The sequence below is a fragment of the Lithobates pipiens genome, unplaced genomic scaffold (assembly GCF_037356315.1).
Source record: "Lithobates pipiens isolate NorthernLeopardFrog02 unplaced genomic scaffold, aLitPip1_a1.2 Scaffold_13, whole genome shotgun sequence".
Lineage (NCBI taxonomy): Eukaryota > Metazoa > Chordata > Amphibia > Anura > Ranidae > Lithobates > Lithobates pipiens.
Window position 1 is genome coordinate 259,002,881 of NW_027507718.1, and position 20,626 is coordinate 259,023,506.

General features: G+C 39.9%; 1 protein-coding gene across 1 annotated transcript in view; it reads left to right on the top strand.

Moving 5' to 3' along the window:
- Positions 1–20,626, top strand: part of GRID2 (glutamate ionotropic receptor delta type subunit 2) — a 1,483,303-nt gene that overhangs the window by 907,650 nt on the left and 555,027 nt on the right. Inside the window, exon 6 of the mRNA XM_077476559.1 lies at positions 5,981–6,154. Within this exon, the coding sequence (XP_077332685.1) occupies positions 5,981–6,154 (174 nt within the window). The remainder of the gene's footprint in view (positions 1–5,980; positions 6,155–20,626) is intronic.

The window sequence follows — 20,626 nt, forward strand, 5'->3', positions numbered from 1 at the left end:
AAGGGGAACCCCACATCAAATAAAAAAATAATTGACGTGGGGGTCCCCCTAAATATCCATACCAGACCCTTCAGGTCTGGTATGGATATTAAGGGGAACCCGGCGTCAAATAAAAAAATTGATGTGTGGGTCCCCCTAAAAATCAGACCAGACTCTTTATCCAAGCATGCAACCTGGCAGGCTGCAGGAAAAGAGGGGGGGACGAGAGAGTGCCCCCCTGAAACGTACCAGGCCACATGCCCTCAACATTGGGAGGATGCTTTGGGGGTACCCCTCAAAGCACCATGTCACCATCTCTCCGGGAACCCCATGGCTTCCCTCACCAGCGTCAGAGGGGGCAGGGTCAGGTGACGGGTGGCCCCACCCTCCTAATATAAGAAACGTCAGCGCTGGGATCCCACAATGTCTCCACAGTGGAGACAGAAGACGGATGCATACATGGACAGCGCTGGACTGAAAATCACCCGTCGCTGGATCAGATCAGCCATTGCTGGACCCCGGATGATCATCCATCGCTGGATAGCAAGAGTGGATTACCACTGCTGGAATCTTTTTTTTTTTTTTTAATAAAGGAATTTTTCAAAAGTGTGTTTGTCTTATTCAACCATTTTTTACACTTTCTTTGTGAAATGGTAGGGGTACTTTTGTACCCCTTAACATTTCAAATGGGGGGCCGGGATCTGGGGGTCCCCTTGTTAAAGGGGGCTTCCAGATTCTGATAAGCCCCCCGCCCGCAGACCCCCACAACCACCGGCCAGGATTGTGGGGATAAGGCCCTTGTCCCCATCAACATGGGGACATGGTGCTTTGAGGGGTCACAGACCCCCAAAGCATCCTCCCAATGTTGAGGGCATGTGGCCTGGTACGGTTCAGGAGGGGGGGGCGCTCTCTCGTCCCCCCCTCTTTTCCTGTGGCCAGGTTGCGTGCTCGGATAAAGGGTCTGGTGTGAGTTTTTAGGGGGACCCCACGTCAATTTTTTTTTAATTTGATGTGGGGTTCCCCTTAATATCCATACCAGACCTGAAGGGCCTGGTAATTGAATTTAGGGGAACCCCACGTTTTTTTTATCAATGAATGAATTGTGCGCTCCAGAGAGCACTCATTGAGTGTTCTCTGTATTACGGGAGCCAACAATTGAAAGTGATTTTAAAATACTTTTTTTCCTTGCGAAATGACACTTTGTGCAGGGACAGTTCTAAGCACGGGAAACATGCGCCCCTTCACAGGCATACTATAGACACCCCCCGGTACAAAATTTAAAGGAATATTACACTTTTATTGTTTCACTTTAATCATTATTAAAATCGCTGCTCCGGAAAAAACGGCCGTTTCTAAAACTTTTTTTTTACATTGATACATGTCCCCTGGGGCAGGACCCAGGTCCCCAAACACTTTTTAGGACAGTAACTTGCATATTAGCCTTTAAAATTAGCACTTTAGATTGTGAACGTTCGAGTCCCATAGACTTTAATAGGGTTCTAAAGTTCACACGAAGTTTAGGTCTGTTCGCAGGTTCTGGTGCGAACCGAACGGGGGGTGTTCGGCTCATCCTTAGCTCCTACCATTACTGTAGTAGCAGTGACTATTACATTGATTTACATCTCCCAGTGGGATTGGTCAAGTATGAGATATGCATATTTAAATTATCAAAGCTAGACCCATGTAATCATGCAAGAAAAACCATGCCTACATTTTTAATTACTATGTGTTTATTTACTATCAAAAATTTGCTTTTGTCTGACTTTGCTTAAACCACAAAAGTGGGTCTTTTGTTAATGGTATTCTTCTTTGCACACATTTCAGACATTTTGATTGAATTTGCTGTAGCTTGTCTTACCTCAATGGCACTATACCTATTTTTGGTAAGATCAAATTCATTTTTATACTAAATACTGAGAAAATCCTTGTGAATTTGGAGATATCACATATTTAAATTACAATTGATGAGACGTACAGTAGTACCCACAGAATTTACTACAACAGGAGTTTTTGGAAGCTATTGATCATACCTTTTTCTGCCTGTAATTAACAACACTCACTTCACAAATGTGTTGGGTATTTAGAGCTGAGATGCAAGTAATCAGCTCAATACACAGATGAAATATTAGGCAGCTGCTTTACTTGACAAGGTACCGTATTTTCCGGCGTATAAGACGACCTTTTGCATGTAAAAAAATTGGCCAAAAAGCAGGGGTCGTCTTATACGCCGGGTCAGCCCCTCGAATGCCGGCTGGGTGTTCGGTAATACTGTATGTAGCTTCGGCCACATACAGTATATACCGCTGAGCCAATCCTGGTGAGCGATGTATTCAAATGAATACAAAGCCTGCTCGGATTGGAGTAACAACCTCTGCCAATCCGAGCAGGCTACTCTGTAGCCTGCTCTGATTGGCTTGGAGAGTCAGAGCGGCGCGGGCTGATGATGTTACAGCCTCTGCCAATCCAAGCAGGCGTTGTATTCATTAATAGAATACATCGCTCGCCGTGATTGGCTCCAGCAAATGCAGGAAGAAGGAAGAAATATGAAGCCTTGGAAGCCTCGAAAGCCGGGTCGTCTTATACGGTAAGTACAGTTTTAAAAGCGTTTTTGTCCTGTAGGTTTAGGGGGTCGTCTTATATGCCGGGTCGCCTTATACACCGGCAAATACGGTATTTTTATATTTGTCCAACCAGTCATACAGCACAGCCTCACAGATGACACCACTTTGTATATTACAGTCATTGACAGCAGAAATATTACAGTAGTATTCTCTATCTAGCTCCAGTAGGTTGACTGGACAGAGCAGCAGCAGATTGATGAGGTCATCTGTCTGCTCAACTTGTTTTTTTACCATTTTTCTTGTTAGCACAGTTGCATTCAGCACTTGTGTTTGGCTTCTAGTGGTGCCTTACCATTCACTTGTTTGCGAGCTGATCTATAGGGAGTTGGTAGGTAGATACCAAGTGAATAGTAGCACTTTTTGCAACTACAAATATGATATTATGTAAAGACTTGCACAATGAAAATGTTATTCTGTTTTTATGAATGTGCTATTAATCTAGTGAAAACCTAATATATAGCCAGCTTTGTACGAACAATGTATTTTCTCAGGTGAGGATTTATTACCATCACAGTGGCTTTTCGGTGGTTGCATCTTATTGCATTTACATTCTTTCAGTGCTCATTTTTTTACCCTTTAAACCCACTAAAACCTATTTTTGTGCAGCAGGCATTTGACAGATTGTATGTTTATAGCTCTTATGATCTCCATTTAAAGTAATTGTTATGCAAATCATACAACATTCAGCCCTGTGTAGTCAATATGCATATGGTAAATACACCTTGAAAATGTTGTCTGTACATATCCTTGTAGATGAAAAAATATGCACAATTTATTGTTTTTCTTCAATGAAAATATCACTTTTTAAAAATAATTTTAATATTTGTTGCCCATTATGTTCTACATATACCATTGTTGAATCTTTATATAGTAAATATAGAAAACAGTCTACACAGAATAAAGGAGACAATACAATTATAGTTATACAACATACTTCTAATAAAGACTTATATATGATTGCAAGTGGGACAGATTTAATTCAGAAATGTCCGCTATAGATTTTCTATGATTAATTCATCCCTCTCTCTATCAACAGTTAACACACTGTTCAAGGTAATTGTTTTACCTTGTAAGTCCTTGAATGTAATTTGTTATTGTAATATGCATTCATTTTATTTCAGATCACAAAGAGGATACTGCTTGTAATATATGCAAACTGATTATGTTTTATTTTGTACGCTTGCTTTTTTTTTTTAAGCACCTATCTGAATTATACAATGTTTTATGTTTTATTATATGTAAATATTTGCAATATATGTCTTGATTCCAATGACCAATGCATATGTGTCCTTAGACACTTGAAATAGTAAATAAAATAAAAAAGTTATCTGTTGGGGGTTACTCCGAAAAGATGCTATTAAAACGTTATGTCAGTAGAAGCCTCTTGTAGAGAGTAGACAAGATAAATCATGTCTATAACATGTATACTATATGCAATTTTTTAGGATAACTAGCAATTGTTTTTGTTAATATATATATATATTCCTTATTTTTATATATATATATATATATATATATATATATATATATATATATATATATATATATATATATATATATACAGTGCCTTGCAATGTGCATAACTATTCACCCCTAAAGTCAATACTTTGTGGAGCCACCTTTTATATCACAGCTTCAGGTCGCTTTGGATAAGTCTTTATGAGCTTGCCACATATTACCACTGGTTTGCAAGAATTTCTCCTTGCAAACCTGCTCCAGCTCCTTCAAGTTGGATGGTTTGCGCTTGTGAACAGCAATCTTTAAGTCTGAGAACAGATTTTCTATTGGGTTGAAGTCTGGTCTTTGACTAGGCCATTCCAACACATTTACATTTTTCCCCTTAAACCACTTAAGTGTTGCTTTAGCAGCGTGTTTAGGGTCATTGTCTTGCTGGAAGGTGAACCTCCATCCTAGCCTCAAATGACACACAGAGTGTTACAGGTTTTGTTCAAGAATACCCCTGTATTTAGCACCATCCATTTTTCCCTCAACTCTGACCAGTTTCCCAGTCCCGGCTGCTGAAAAACATCCCCACAACATGATGCTGTCACCGCCATGTTTCACTGCTGGGATGGTGTTCTTTGGGTGATGTGATGTGTTGGGTTTACACCAGACATAGTGTTTTCTTTGATGAGCAAAAAGTTCAATTTTAGTCTCATCAGACCAGAGCACCGTCCTCCATATATTTTGGGAGTCTCCCACGTGCCTTTTCACAAACTCAAAATGTGCCATTTTGTTTTTTGCTGAAAGTAATGGCTTTCTTCTGGTCACTCTGCTATGAAGCCCAATTCTATGGAGCCTATGGCTTATTGTCGTCCTATGTACAGGTACTCCAGTCTCTGCTGTGGAACTCTGCAGCTCCTCCAGGGTTACCTTAGGTCTCTGTGCTGCCTCTCTGATTAATGCCCTCCTTGCCCAATCCATGAGTTTTGGTGTGCGGCAGTCTCTTGGCAGGTTTGCTGCTGTGCCGTGTTCTTTCCATTTGGCTATGATAGATTTGATGGTGCTCTTAGGGATCAGCAAAGATTTGTATATTGTTTTATAACCTAACCCTGACTTGTACTTCTCTACAACATTGTCCCTCACTTGTTTGGAGAGTTCCTTGGTTAGTGTGGTGCCTCTTGCTTAGCTGTTGCAGACTCTGGGGCCTTTCAAAAAGGTGTGTATATGTAATGATGACACTTAGATTGCACACAGGTGAACATCATTTCACTAATTATGTGACTTCTGAAAGTAATTGGTTACACCAGAGCTTTTTATGGGTTTCATAATACAGGGGGTAAATACATACTCGCGTCGTGCCAATTATCATTTTCTTATTTCTGAAAAATAGTTTTATGTATATATTTCTCTAATTTTACTTCACCAACTTAGGCTATTGTGTAAGAAGCCAAGGGTGTGAATGCTTTTATATATATATATATATAGATATATATATATATATATATATATATATATATATATATATATTGCTTCAGAGAGCAATAGAACCCTTACTTGTCAGGTATATTCACTATCACTACCATCACCTATACAGCACAAAAAAAGACTTTTACTGTTATTATTTTTATTACATTTATATGGTTTTACTTTGCACTATATTTTATTCTGAGCTCTGTTTTAGTATTTAAATCTACAGGAATTGGACTGATTCATTTATATACTACTAGCTACATAATTTCTTTATCCTTTTTAAATGGCTGCTCGTCCTTTTCCCTCATTTTATCCCATAATAATTATATTTTAAAAATTACTGGTGGGCTGAATTTGGCACTGAACGGTGCATTATAGGCCTTTTAAAAATACACCTCTCTATATTGAATACAAAAATGTGAGAAACACAGAGTTTTCCATAATTGTTCTTCTTTAAACTTCAACAGGAGATAAATGACTTGGATGTACAGGACCTGGTCAGAAGGTCGATTGGAAGGTTAACAATTATTCGGCAGACCTTTCCAGTACCCAATAATGTGAGTCAACGCTGTTTCCCTGGCAACCACCGAATATCTACTACGCTCTGTGACCCAAAGGACCCATATTCCCAGAGCATGGAGGTATATCATTTAATTCTGTTTCTGCTTGCTGCTATGTATATTGTTCTGCCCCACTACAATATATTCTGTACATTGCATTTCAATATATAAAAGAAACTGCTATAACTTTAAAACTACGGTCTAATATAGAAAGGAGTTTTCATTTTGAAATGCTGCTTAAGTCAGAGCAATACAAGATAAAGTCTGATTTGCTGCTAGGGATTACTGCACTTAAAGCAGTTGTAAACTGGGTAATTATATCATAATGGAATACTTATCTTAAACCAAAGCCCTCCTGCAGCGCCCAAGCACCGCTGAGAGGGCTGACATCTTCCCCTGGCCTTTCTTTCAGGTTCCACACACTCCAGCTGTGTTATTGCCCCAAGCTGCAATGATGCCACTCCCATGCATGTGTGCTGGAGCCCAGAAGGTTGGCAAGGTATGCCAGACCTTCAGAGCGCATGCACCAGTGATGTCACTGGCTGCATGCAGGGTGATTATTCATTTTACTTAAAAGTAAACCTTATTATAGGCTTACCTGTAGGTAAAAATAACAAAGCAGGCTTTACTACAGCTTTAAGAATTTTCATGTCAACATAGGAGATCTAGAGAAAAAAATAACCTCTGCCAGATTATCAGCTAGACAGAGAAGAAACCAGAAAATGGGGTCCACTTGGTTTAACCGCTTGCCGACCAGCACAATATGGCTCGGCTGGGCAAATCACTGTCATGTTATGTCACTTCTTCTGGTGGCCACTAAGGGCGCGTGCACACCTCTGGAGGTCCGCGCCCACTGCTCACCCCCAGAGCCGATGCAAATGCCTGTGGTCTCGATGACCACCGGGCTCCCGCGATCGCTCATGACATGGTGAGAACACAGATATCCCGGTTTTCTGAGGGGAGAATAGACAGATTGTGTGTTCATACAGGGTATGAACACCGATCTGTCTCTTCCCCTAGAAAGTTCCATCCCTCCTTTAGTTAGAACACACATTAGGGAACACAATTAACCCCTTGATCGCCCCTAGTGTTAACCCCTTCACTGCCAGTGACATTTTTACAGTAATCAATGCATTTTTATTGCACTGATCACTGTATAAATGCCAATGGTCCCAAAAATGTGTCAAAATTATCCGATGTGTCCGCTATAATGTCGCAGTCATAATAAAAATTGCAGACCATCTCCATTACTAGTAATAAAATAATAATAATAAAAATGCTATAAATCTATCCCCTTTTTATAGATGCTATAACTTTTGCACAAACCAATTAATATATGCTTATTGTGATTTTTATTACCAAAAATTTGTATAAAAATACATATATCGGCCTAAACTGAAAAAACATTTGCTTTTTTAAAAAAATGGGGGTATTTATTATAGCAAAAATATAAATTTATTTTTTCAAAATTGTTGCTTTTTTTGTTTATAGCGCAAAAAAAAACGCAGAGGTGATCAAATACCACCAAAAGAAAGCTCTATTTGTGAGATAAAAAGGACGTCAATTTTGTTTGGGTGCAATGTCGCACAATTGCACAATTGTCAGTTAAAACGATGCAGTGCGGTGTCGCAAGTGCTCTGGTCAGGAAGAGGGTAGAATCTTCCAGGGCTGAAGTGGTTAAGAGCCCCATGACAACATAAAGTCATATTGATTTGATCCTGAAAGAAAATCACAATGAAGCTTTCCTGAAATGTTTACAAAAGATAGAAAAAAATGAATCAGCTCAAAGAATGAAAACTTTACATTAAAGACTTTTTAGAGAAAATACAGTATTAATTTAATGTACCCAAGTAACAACCTAAAGTACATAAACCATAGATATCAGGTTCACATTACTGTTTGTCTCTTAAAAGCTCATCTTCTTTCAGGTATCAGTTTGTAAAAAAAATGTTGTGCAATCTACGCACATGTAATGTACAGTAGTGATGCCATCTAGCGGCCCACGCGCACACTATTTAGTTCAATGTTATCTCACTAGAGTGTGCACAGAATAAACCTTCCGAAGCCTGCAAGTGGGGCCCCAAGTTTTTGGCTGCTTACGGCCCATTGCAGTTTTATTCTGACACTGAAAATAGCACCTTAATGTTTTGAGCATGTGCAATGTAATGTAATGGATTGGTGGTGGAAGAACCAAGAGGATGTTAATATAGTGAACACACGCTGAGGTACCAGACCCTGCTCTAACAGCTGCACCAAGTCTGGATAGGCAGCTGATCAAGTTTTTAGAGTAAATATTAGGATGTCTGCCCCAATTCACAGTGAATAAAAAGCCTGTACACATTGTGAAATTATTATACTGAGAAGCAATCACTAGGTATATTAGGTTATCTGTCTAATACCAAAGAGGAGGGGGGGGGGGGGGTCAGAAAAGAACCATAAGAATAAATGTAACATACTGGAATGCACATTACTGTTATTTTTCTTCAATCCCTTTGCCCATGCACGTCAACCTTGAATAAAATACAACGTTGGTGATTGTGTCTTGGTGATGTGAGGGCTAATGGCTGTTCTACCACCATGATTTGTGTTGGGTACAGTGAGGCTTTCCATAACTTTGTAGCAGCCCTCTCTACACTATTTTCCAGGCAGTGGTTGGCGGCCATATTTTCCTTGTCAAAAGTTTTTTATTGATCATACAACAAATTAAAAGTGTATTAACCCCCCTGGCGGTATTCCCGAGTCTGGCTCGGGGTAAAAATTTTGTACCATTAGCATTAACCCCGAGCATCACTGGATCCAGGAAGAGGTTACTTATCTTGTCTCCTGGATCCAGCGATGTCTCCCCGCAGTACGAGCGAGCCGTCCTCCGCACGATCTATCACATTGCCGGGCTCCGTTCCCTGCGAGAGTTGCGACGCACGGGGATGGAGAACGGCGCCAAAATTAAAAAAGTAAAACACACACATTACATACAGTATAATGTAATATTACAGAATACATTGCTGTATGTAATTATTTCACACCCCCTTTGTCCCTAGTGGTCTGCCCGGTGCCCTGCATGGAGTTTTATAATATAAAAACTGTTCTTTATGCCTGGAAACTGGAAATTGTCCATAGCAACCAAAACTGTCCCTTTACATCAAAAGTGATTTTAGACCAGCTAGAAAACAGTGATAATAAATTGGAATCACTTGCAGAATTGAGCGATAGCGATTTGTGGGGAGATCCGTCATCAAATACTGAAAAGTAATGACAGTGACAATTCTGCAACTGAACACATTTCTGTGTTTTTGATTTGATTACATTATTGAATAATTTGTATTATTGTTATATTATTTTTTGGTATACTTATTTACAGTTATTTATTATATTATAATTTATGATTTAATTTTTCAAACTTTATCATACCCGGGATGTCTGCTAGACTCTGGTTTGGACAGATTTAAGTGAGTTATTCCTAAGAATTACAGGCCTACAATATAAAATGCCAAATTTCCATGCAAAATAATTGTACCCCTTTCAGCACCTAAAATCTGAAATAATCATACTGCCAGGTAGGTTAATTACACATACAAAGATACACAGGGTAAGCTCTTTTGTTACACAGTAATACTCATATAAATGTTTAACATGAAATTTTAAACATTAATAGTCAGGTACACATGACTTAAAATAAAGGTGGAAATAAATACATTAACTTCTTTTAAGGGTATTTAATATTTATGTGCCACCTATAATTATGAAATGTTAGTTATATGTGTACAGGTCGTATGTACTATGATAAAGATCTACGATAGTAAAGTGGGGGAAAGGGAAAGAAAGGAAAAGGGATAGAAAGACAAAGAAAAAAGTCCACAAGGTCGATCAACGTTTCAGTTTATCATCCATTTGCTTCTTCATGAAATGAATACATGGATGATTCTGTGAGTAAATGAATCTGTTACCATGGCAAAAGGACTGTGTCATTGAAATTTGATGGGAATTGATGCTTTATCCAGGGATGCCATAATATATCAAATTTTGGGAGTAGGTTTAGGATGGTGGCCACATTTTAGCATCATCTTTTTAAATACTCCTCCCCGAGGCATGTCAGTGAAATGTTTAGAAAAACGGAAGCCCCTCTGCAGTCCACATGTGTATTTTCTACTTTCTATGTTATATGATGAAGTGGATTGATATGTAAATCTGATGGGTGGTATATGCATCTCCCTTTAAATAGAAGAGAAAAGTAATTCATATGTTTCCTGTGGACGGGGCTAATTTCTAAGACCTCTTTCACACTGGGGCAATTTGTAGGTGATACAGAGCTAAAAATAGCACCTGCAAAGCGCCCTGAACGAGGCGCTGCTGTCTCTCCAATGTGAAAGACCCAAGGGCTTTGACATTTGAGTGGTGCGCTGGCAGGATGCTAAAATAAGTCCTGCTAGCAGCATCTTTGGAGCGGTGAAGGAGCGGTGTATACACCACTCCTTCACCGCTCCTGCCTATTGAAATCAATGGAGCAGTGCGGCTATACCGCCGGCTTAGAGCTGCTGCAGCAGTGCTTTGCAGTGATTTTTAACCCTTTTGTCACGATCGCCCTAACGTCTCGGTTAGACCTAGAAACCTTACCCGCCGCAGCCTGTCGTGGAGAGTCCGTCGTTCCCCGTCAACGCGCGTCAGAGCTAACGAACGCCCTCGCGTCGACACGAACGCGCGCACGCGCACACGTAGATCACGAACGGGTGCACGTCTACGTGCGAGGGCGCGCTGACCCGTCGTACGTTCGCTTGGCGCCCTGAAGCCTTCTTTAGTCACTGGATCCCTTCCATCTGTGCTGTCCAGTCTACAGCGTGTCCGTGATCCGTATCGTTTGCATCTGAACCTGCTATCTGATTCCTGACCTCCGGCTTGTTTCCTTGATTCTGACTGATTGCTGCCTGCCTACGACCGCTGCCTGTTTGACTACGATTCCTGCCTCATCCCTTTGTACCGTGCTGATTCTCTCCTGCTGACCCGGCCTGTATCTGACTCCGCTGTTCCTGCTACCTACCTGAGCTCCTGCAGTACAGGACATCTGTTCACCAGCCCGTTCCCGCACTTGTGCCTGCCAGGGACAGTCAAGCATCATCCGCTACACCAGTCTGTTATCTGTGCCCAGCTGACCTTCCGGATCAATACCATCTACCAGGCACTTGTGCCCTCTGGACTGTCGAATACCTGTCTCCACCTTCAGGGGTTCGATAGCCAGGGGATACGAGGGGCCGCTCCCTGCATTCCAGGCTCACCATCAGGTACGTGACACCTTTCTTGGCCGCTAGCAGGGGGTAAAAGCGTCCCCCTATCAGTCAAATAGTGCAGTGAAATTGTAGGTAAAGAGACGCTAAAAATAGCGGCACTTTACCGCCGATGCACCCACTGCCCCAATGTGAAAGGGGCCTAAGTGTTTTCTTCCAACCGGTGATTATATGTGTGTTATTTTTAACCACTTCCCAACCAGCCACAGCAGTTATACTGCAGCAGGTTGGCTCCCCTGGGCGAGCCGTCGTAGCTGTGTTTCGGCTCTTTAAGACACTGTAGCAGGCGTGGTACCGCATTGTGTCCCCGCAGCTGATACAAGTGCCCGCCGGGCCAGATGACCACTCGGCACCCATGATTGCTCATGACAGAGCGAGAACCGGGATCTGTGTGTGTAAACACACAAACCCCGGATCTATCAGGGGAGAGGAGAGAGAGCGTGTGTTCCTACTAAGTAGTAACACACACTCTCCCTCCTCTAGTCAGCCACATCCCCCCCACATTTAGAAACACACATAGGGAACACAGTTAAACCCTTGATTGCCCCCTAGTGTTAACCTGTTCCCTGCCAGTGACATTTATGTAGTAATCAGTGTCTATTTTTAGCTCTGATCGCTGCATAAATGTTACTGGTCTCAAAAAAGTGTGAAAAGTGTCCGATGTGTCCATCACAATAAAAATTGCAGATCACCGCCATTACTAGTAAAAAAAAGAATCCAAAAAAGATAACAAATCTATTCCTTATTTTGTAGACACTATAACTTTTGCGCAAACCAATCAATATACGCTTATTGCAATTTTTTTTTTTTACCAAAAATATGTAGAAGAATATATATCGGGCCTAAACTGATGAATACATTTATTGTTGTTGTTTTTGGATATTTATTATAGCACAAAGTACAAAATATTGTGTTTTTTTTTTCAAAATTGTTACTCTTTTTTGTTTATAGCGTAAAAAATAAAAACCGCAGAGGTGATCCCACCAAATACCACCAAAAATAAGCTCTATTTGTGGGGAAAAAGGACATAAATTTTGCTTGGGCACAATATTGCACGGCCGAGCAATTATCAGTTAAAACAATGCAGTACCGTATCGCAAAAAATGGCCTGGTCAGGAAAGTGACAAATTCTTCTGGAGCTGAAGTGGTTAAAGATCTATTTTTGTGTATATTTTTTTTATATAATAAACTAGTTTTTTGCTGGTATTATTTGATATAAATACAATTTTGAATTTATTTTGATGCATGTGTACTTTTTTGAGGGGTAGTGTACAATTAAAGTCCCTCTATTCATTTTGCTGTCTTTGTTATACAGTTATATTTTGTGCTTTACTTTGGAACGTGGTGCTAGATTATATCTGTAGGAATCCATGGCACTCTTCTGTCACATGCACACCAACCTCTAAACTGTAATTTTGCAACACCCGAAAGGGGAAAAGGAAAAAACAGCCTGGACTAATTGTGTGACTCAGCAACTGTCTCTAAAACAGCACAAGGGACTTTAAAAAAAAAAAATCATTCAGTTTAATTTAAGAAGTGATGCATACATCATCACCAAAAATGTAATTATTTAATCTTTGATACATAAAATGTGGTTCTAAATTATAATGGGTGATGGAATATTTAAGTTGGCAAAGAAAATAACTTTCTATCATAATCTTCTTCAAAATTCATTTATCAGAGCAGAAAAAACAACTGTTGCTTTCTCATTAGTAAAACAAATACAAACAAATGGGGTAATTATGGAGCTGCTTAACATTTTATTCTAAAATTCTAATTGTTCTGGAAATGAGAATAAAAAAAGTATTTTTCCTTTACAACAGCTGTTTTAGTGACTTGCTGAATGAATTTTAATTAACCCTGCTTAAACTAGGGGATCTAAATCATTAGAGGTTTATGTCAAACTGTGATCTAATTATGGGTGCATGAAATTTTCTATCTGTAGTATACTGTAGAATTGAGTATGCTCAGACAAGATGGATTTACATTGGATGGAATGTAGAGATAGTTCAGGGAAAATAAACTGGTGTGCCTGAAAGTGACACAGGACTAGGTCTTTTTTTTAAGCAAGGCTTCCATTGCCTTATTTTGTTTTGAAATCAGAAACATGTGGTCTTTGGGTCCATTTGATACGTGTATACCCTGACCATTCTCTGTTTGGAAATCTAGATATGTAGTGCCTAACATATGCAAGAAAAGTTTCTTGAGAGAATTAACACTTTATTAACACCTTATGATATTCAATTGAGGAATCACTTAAATACAGGGTACTTCCCCCCTTCCCATCCAGGACAATTTTCAGCTTTTAATGTTGTTGCACTTTGAATGACAATTGCGCGGTCATACAACACTGTACCCAAACTATATTTTTATCATTTTATTCCCACAAATAAAGCTGTCTTTTGATTTTTATTGTATTTGATCATTTGTTTTTATTTTTTTGCTAAACAAACTAAAAAAGACCAACGTTTTTGAAAAAAATGTTTTTTTTAATTTCTATTATAACATTTTGTTTTCTCCTTCACTTTCTCCTGCACTGATGAGGCTGCACTAAAGGGCACTGATGAGGAGACACTGGTGGGCACTGATGATGTGGCACTAATAAGGTAGCACTGATGGGCACTGATGAGGAGGCACTAATATGTAGAATTGATGGGCACTGATAGGTGACACTGATATGCAGCACTGATTGGCACCAATAGGCTACACTGATATCCAGCACTGATGGGCACTGATAGGAAGCACTGATGGGCACTGATAGGTAGCACTGGTGGGTGGCACTGAAGGGCCCTAATAGGTGGCACTGATAGGCAGCACACATGGGCACTGATAGGCAGCACTGATGGGCACTGATAGTTGGCACTGATGGGCACTGATAGGCAGCACTGACGAGGAGGAACTAACAGGCATTACTGATGGGCATCTGTGAACGGCAATGACAGGTGTTACTGATTGGCACTTTGATGGGCACTGATTGGCAATTTGGGAGGGCACTGACTGGAAGCTGATGGGCACTGAGATGATTATCAGTGCACACCCCCCCCTGACAGGAGAACCGCTGATCTGCTCTCACTGTGCGAACCAAGGAAAGCTGATTACAGCTGGTATTACAGCTTCCTGGTTCACACTGATCAGCTGTGGTCAAAGCTGATCATGTGGTAAAGAGCCTCTGTCAGAGGCTCTTTACCATAATCAGAGATATACGGTGTGTCAGAGTGACCCACCACACCATCGATCACCATGCTGCGTGCCCCCGTGGGTGTGCGCGGACCTGGCTTATACTTCTGGATGTCATGATAACAGTCAGGATAACTGAACCATAACTTATCCACTTCCCGGCCATGATTTTGGTATAGGCCAGGCAGGATGTAGTTAACTAAATAACACTTTTAATAACACACTTCAACTCAGTAGCTAAGCAATGCTATGCAGAAGCAGTAAAGCTGGGTTTTGGAAAATTTGGGACAGATATTGTATGGCCATCTTTATACAAGTACATAGGAGGGAATGGATGGAGACTCTCAGCTATCAGGCCCCATTCACATCACTGCATAACAGGAACTCACATTCCCACGCATTTTTGGCTGTTATGCATAGGGAAGCCCATTCCAGTGAACTGAAATGGGATGCCCTATGCACAGCAATCGCCCCAAAGAAGTTACAGAATTTATTTTTTACAGCGGAGCGGGGGGGGGGGGGGGGGGTTTACTGTGCTTTTTGTTGCGTTTGCAGGATGTTTCTCAAACGTAAGGCAAAATATGCATTTTCTGTGCAGTTTGCCATGTATTTGGAAACACACAGATATAAATGGAGCCTCATTGTTTTTGTGTAAACATAACAATTTCACTTTCTATACCCATTCACACCTAACGTAGTGGGAGCACACATTTTGGGATGTGTTTTTCCCATGACATTCATAGGGCAGTTTGTTGATTTCAATAAGCTGTGCTATATGTGGCAAGGTAGTTTATGGGACATTTTGGTGTGTTGAATATATTTTACTGTGTGTTTTGCTGCCTTTTCACTTGTTTTTTCATGTGGCAAACTATGCGTTTGCTTCTCTGTTTGGTGCGCTGTTCACAATTAATGGCAACAAAACCACAACTAGTTGATTTTAGGTGTATAAAGGTGACAATACACTATACAATCTGATTGTACAATCTCCGTACAATCTCCTTTAGATTTACTAAAACTATATAATTGTCGGATGCACCATCTATTCAATCACACTGCATCCAATCAGGCAGGCCCTTACACTATATAATTGATGGTAGATCTAAAGGAGGTTGTACAATCAGATTGTATAGTGTATGGTGAGCTTTACAGAACCCAGGATACTCTGATCACTCAGCTCCTGAACACTCTGTCAAATGAACGATCTATGGCTGTGTATTTAGTGAGAACTGAATTCACTGATTGCACAGGAAAACTGTGCACCTGATAAGTTGTGGTAGCAATGTTCTGGAGTAAAAGTGTAGATGATGGTCTACTGAGGTCAGCTGGTAAATTCCTACTTGTGACACATCCCAAGATCTGTCTAGGAAGTAATGGATATGTTTTTTGTACAGCTAGCTGGACACAATGATACAGAGTGCGTAAGATAAATAGAAATAGTTGTTGTTTCTGCAAAAAAAGTACGCTTATTGTATATTGGTACATAGAGGAGATGAAATTTAGCTCAATCCTAACCAAGCAACATGCATGGTAAAATAGTAGATTGATTTTAAAAAATAGCTGTGTTCAATCATTCCTTCACGTGCAAGGCCAAACTTTTTGTATTTTGAAAATTTCCCAGCACTTGAGTGTGTATTCAGAGTAAATTTCACTTTATTACTAAGCTCAGTGGACATATCATTTCCTAGAGTGCATATTTTCTATACCCATTGTGGAACTGGGCTAAATACTACCTCTTCAAAATCCCTTTTAAGTAGGTGGTTGCTTATAAATTGTGTGCATTGTATGACGTTACTGAAAATATTTATGGAATTTTGACTACCTATTGTATATATAACTGCTAAAAATAAACTGTTGCTTCTGTAAAGTTTTGTGTTGGAACAGAACACTTCATTAAAACTTGGAACTTTAAAAAGTAAAATCATGAGAACCAGCATAAAATGTAAATTTAGTTGTAAAAGATTTTGAAAAGAATTTCTAGCCAATTAGATTTATTTTTGAGGGTCACCCAGGTAATTGTCAAGCTCATTGAAATTTTGCTTTGATCTTTTCTGTTTTACATATTTTGAAGCTCATTTTAATCATCCTTCAAATTCTTTCATTGGAATATATTTTTCTATATTTTTCATGCTTGCAGGACATTGCTTGTTTAAAATATTGTATTCTACTGCTCGAAATGGCTTAAGTTAATTATTGCTTACTTTATTTCTGCTCAAAATGGTCTAATCTATGGACTACATAGGAGCGACTACAAGAGACGTCTGTAATAATATACTCAAAGTGATTTGTAAATGCTCAATTTTTTTTAAATAAAAATAACAAGCATGCCATACTTACCTGCTCTGTGCAATAGTCTTGCACAGAGCAGACCGTTCTTGGCTCATGGCTCCTTCCCCTCACCTAGTGCCTCCATAGCAAGACACTTGCTATAGGGGCACTCATGCCTGTTCACTCCTGAGCCCCTCTCTGTGTGTCCATTGAGCTGAATGCAAAAGGTTTTACACCTTAATGCAGAGAATGCATTAGGTTAAAAAAACCTTATTCCTTTACAAACACTTCAATGTATTAGACCAAGGGGTCTATTTATAAAGAATATGTTGTGTGATTTACTCAGAGAATGTTTGCTGGACATTTGTCCCTGTGTATTTTACAGAATTTGGCTATTAAGATTTTGAAAGGATTTACCAATTATCATAGAGACTGAGGCTTGAGTCACACTAATGAGTTTATTTGATGCATTTTGCAGAAATGCAGGGAAATTTTTTAACATGGGTTCCTATGGAACATGTTCACATCAATGCATTTTTGTGCCTCTGCGTTTTCGGAAAGGGTTGGGGAAATTTTTCATTTTGCATGTAATAGAATTCAATGGACCTGCATCCAAAACGCAAGTTTGTGTTTACCGCAATTTTGCCACGATTTTGACACAATTTGCTTGTTTTTATTTTTTATTTTTACACTGTATATAGCTGGTTGCAAAGGAGGGGGCCGGGAAGCCAGCCGCCACATCCTTAACAACCGATGAGTCGTCAGCTGTCAGCTGGCTTCCCACTCAATGTAAAAAAAAAATGCTGTCTAAAAAAAACTGTGAAAAAAAACAGCGTGGTGTCCCCCTCAGGTCCATACCAGGCCCTTGGGTCTAGTATTGATTTGGAGGGAACCCTCAAGCCAATTTTTTTTTTTAAATGCCGTGGAGGTCCCCCCAAAACTGGGAGGGGATGAGCGAGCACCCCCCGAACCATACCAGGCTACATGCCCTTAACATGGGGGATGGGTGCTTTGGGGCAGGGGGAGTTCTGCACCTTCCACCCCAAAACACCTTGCCCCATGTTGATGGGGACAAGGGCCTCTTCCCGACAACCCTTGCCCGGTGGTTGTGGAGGTCTGCGGGCGGGGGGCTTATTGGAATCTGGAAGCCCCTTTTAACAAGGGGCCCCCAGATTCCGCCCCCCCATGTGAATGAGTATGGGGTACATTGTACCCCTACGCATTCACCAAAAAAAGTAGTATAGTGTTAAAAAATACAGTAGACAGTTTTTGACAAGTCTTTTATTAAAAAACGTATTATTATTCTTCTCCGCACTTCCTCCATCTCTCCCGCATCTTTATCCTCCAGTCTTCTACTTTTCCCCATGCTTCTTCTTCAGCTCTTCTTCTGTCTTCTTTGTCCGGTGTTCTTCTTCCTCTGCCGCCGCTCCAGCTGATGGCCCTTCTCCAATGCTGCGTCCCACTGATCTGTCGGCGCCGATGTCCTGCATTTCTTAAATAATGATCATAATGTCATCTGGAGGCCATGCCCAGGCGGTGACATCACACGAGGGCGTGGCCTCTGGATGATGTAATCCGATTGCCACGCCACATCGTTATTTAAGAAATGCAGGACATTGGCGCCAACAGATCAGCAGGACGCAACATCAGAGGAGGGTCATCAGCTGGAGTGACGGCATAGGAAGAAGAACACCGGACAAAGAAGATAGAAGAAGAGCAGAAAAAGAAACAGGGGGAGAAAGAGAAGATCGGAGGATGAAGATGCGAGAAAAGATGGAGGAAGACTGAAGGAAGAAGCGTAGAAGAAGAAGAAGATTTTTAATAAAAGATTTGTCAAAAAATGTCTACTGTATTTTTTAACACTACACTACTTTTTTTAGGGAATGGGTAGGGATCAGTTGTTAAGGATGCGGCGGCTGGCTTCCTTGCCCCCTCCTTAGCAACCAGCCATATACAGACAATAAAAAAACGCAAAACGCAAATCGCGGCACGAATTGTGGTAAAATCATACTTCAGAAACGCTCAAAAGCAACATGCATAGATGTGAATTGAGCCTGATAGAGAGATACAAAATGCACCTGTTACATTTGAAATACAAACAAGATTTGTCAATTAGTGTCAGCATACAAAATATTTGAGAGATTCCAGTTACAAACAAGATTCACTCATCACATTTAAATGTTGTGTTTCCAAAATTTCATATTCCTGATATGTGCTTGCTGTACTATATAATTATAAAAAGTATCCTGCCCTTTTTGTATTGCTTTGTTTGTGTGAAATAACTGGTGTTCCTGCCAGTACCTCTGCTCTTAAAAACTGACTACACCAGACATGAGAGAGTGTGTGGTCAGTTTTCTGGCTGTGCTGTGAACTTAGCCTGCTCTCCTCCAATGGTTTGACTTGTGCTGACCACCCCCCCCATACAGCCATGTACTGGAAAAATCAGCGTTCTGATGTTTCTCCTCCCCCGACTCTCTAAGTCGCTTATGCAGCTGAGAACAGAGGTCATGTGATCACTTATAAAAAAGGGGAAAACAGTATTTATAATTTTTTTATATGTAAAAAACCCAAATGTTTTGCACTTTATTCCTATTTTAAACTGAATTGGTTGTTTTACAATTTGAGAGTTCACATCTTTTTTAAAGTCAAGATTTGCCAATCAGCCACCACATTACACATAAGGTGAATCCTTTGAAAATGATAGCCAAGTGCTGTAAAATACAGATGGATGAATATTCAGTAAACATTCACTGTTTGAGTTGCACAGTAAATCTTTTAAAAGATGACCTCCAACACGCCATTGTAATAAATGTAATAAATGGTAATTGACAACTTTAGAAGAAAGCATATGGTGATATATTCAAAAAATATGAAGTGAATAAATGACAGTTATATAAGGGTAAGCAGTTCATAAGATCCATAAGGTGTAAAGTCTTTGAGTTACAACACTAGCTCCTCAGTGACTAAAGAAATCTTTAAAGGACAAATGGCAACTCACAGGATAGTGGATAAAAATGGCTCTTGTCATAAGGGCTGCCAAGAAGGCTCTGTGGGAACACATACATCCAATCCTCGGTTCTGTTTTACCGCTGCTGGCTGGGTTTTGTGAAGAAGCAGTAGAGAATGTGCATGTTTGTAAATTAAATGTATTTAATTTAACATGTAAAGGTCTGCACAAATCCAGCAACCTTTACAAATGTTTTTTGTAAATGGTATTTTATTATATTTTCTGCAAAGGTTTCCATTACTTGTGTTTATGACCCTTTTAATCAGTTGAGAAAACACACCCCTGTCTTGTTTTTTTTTTAAATTTAGTTACAACTAGCTGCATCTCTGACAGCACAATCAGTAATATTAATTACAAACCACCTTCTGCGACATCTTCCATTATATAGTGGCAGACTTCACAATCTGTGTAATCCTTATTAACTAGACAAGTCAAATAATAAAATTATTAACACATGACGCATATATATCTAAACACACATACTCTTCTTTTTTTCCCATGCTGTATTTTATACATGTTAGAAGCTGTTAGATGTATTTAATATAGCTCTCGGCTAACAAAAGTATATTGGAAGTTAACAGAGTAATGCAGTGCTGTTAGCAGCATGGGGCAGAACTTCAAACTTTAAACTAAAATGCTGTTACTGCTATGTAATCACTACAGCTTAACTTCAATGAAGTCCTTAACAACAGCTGTCATGTCTAAAAATGTTTGAAGTAAGGAAAAACTAGTGTTACCAGTCTGACAAATAAATAAAACCTTTAATACACAATCACCTAAAAGGCGCACTTGGTCTTGCAATCCTAAAGTGCCAATCACTGCTCCGTG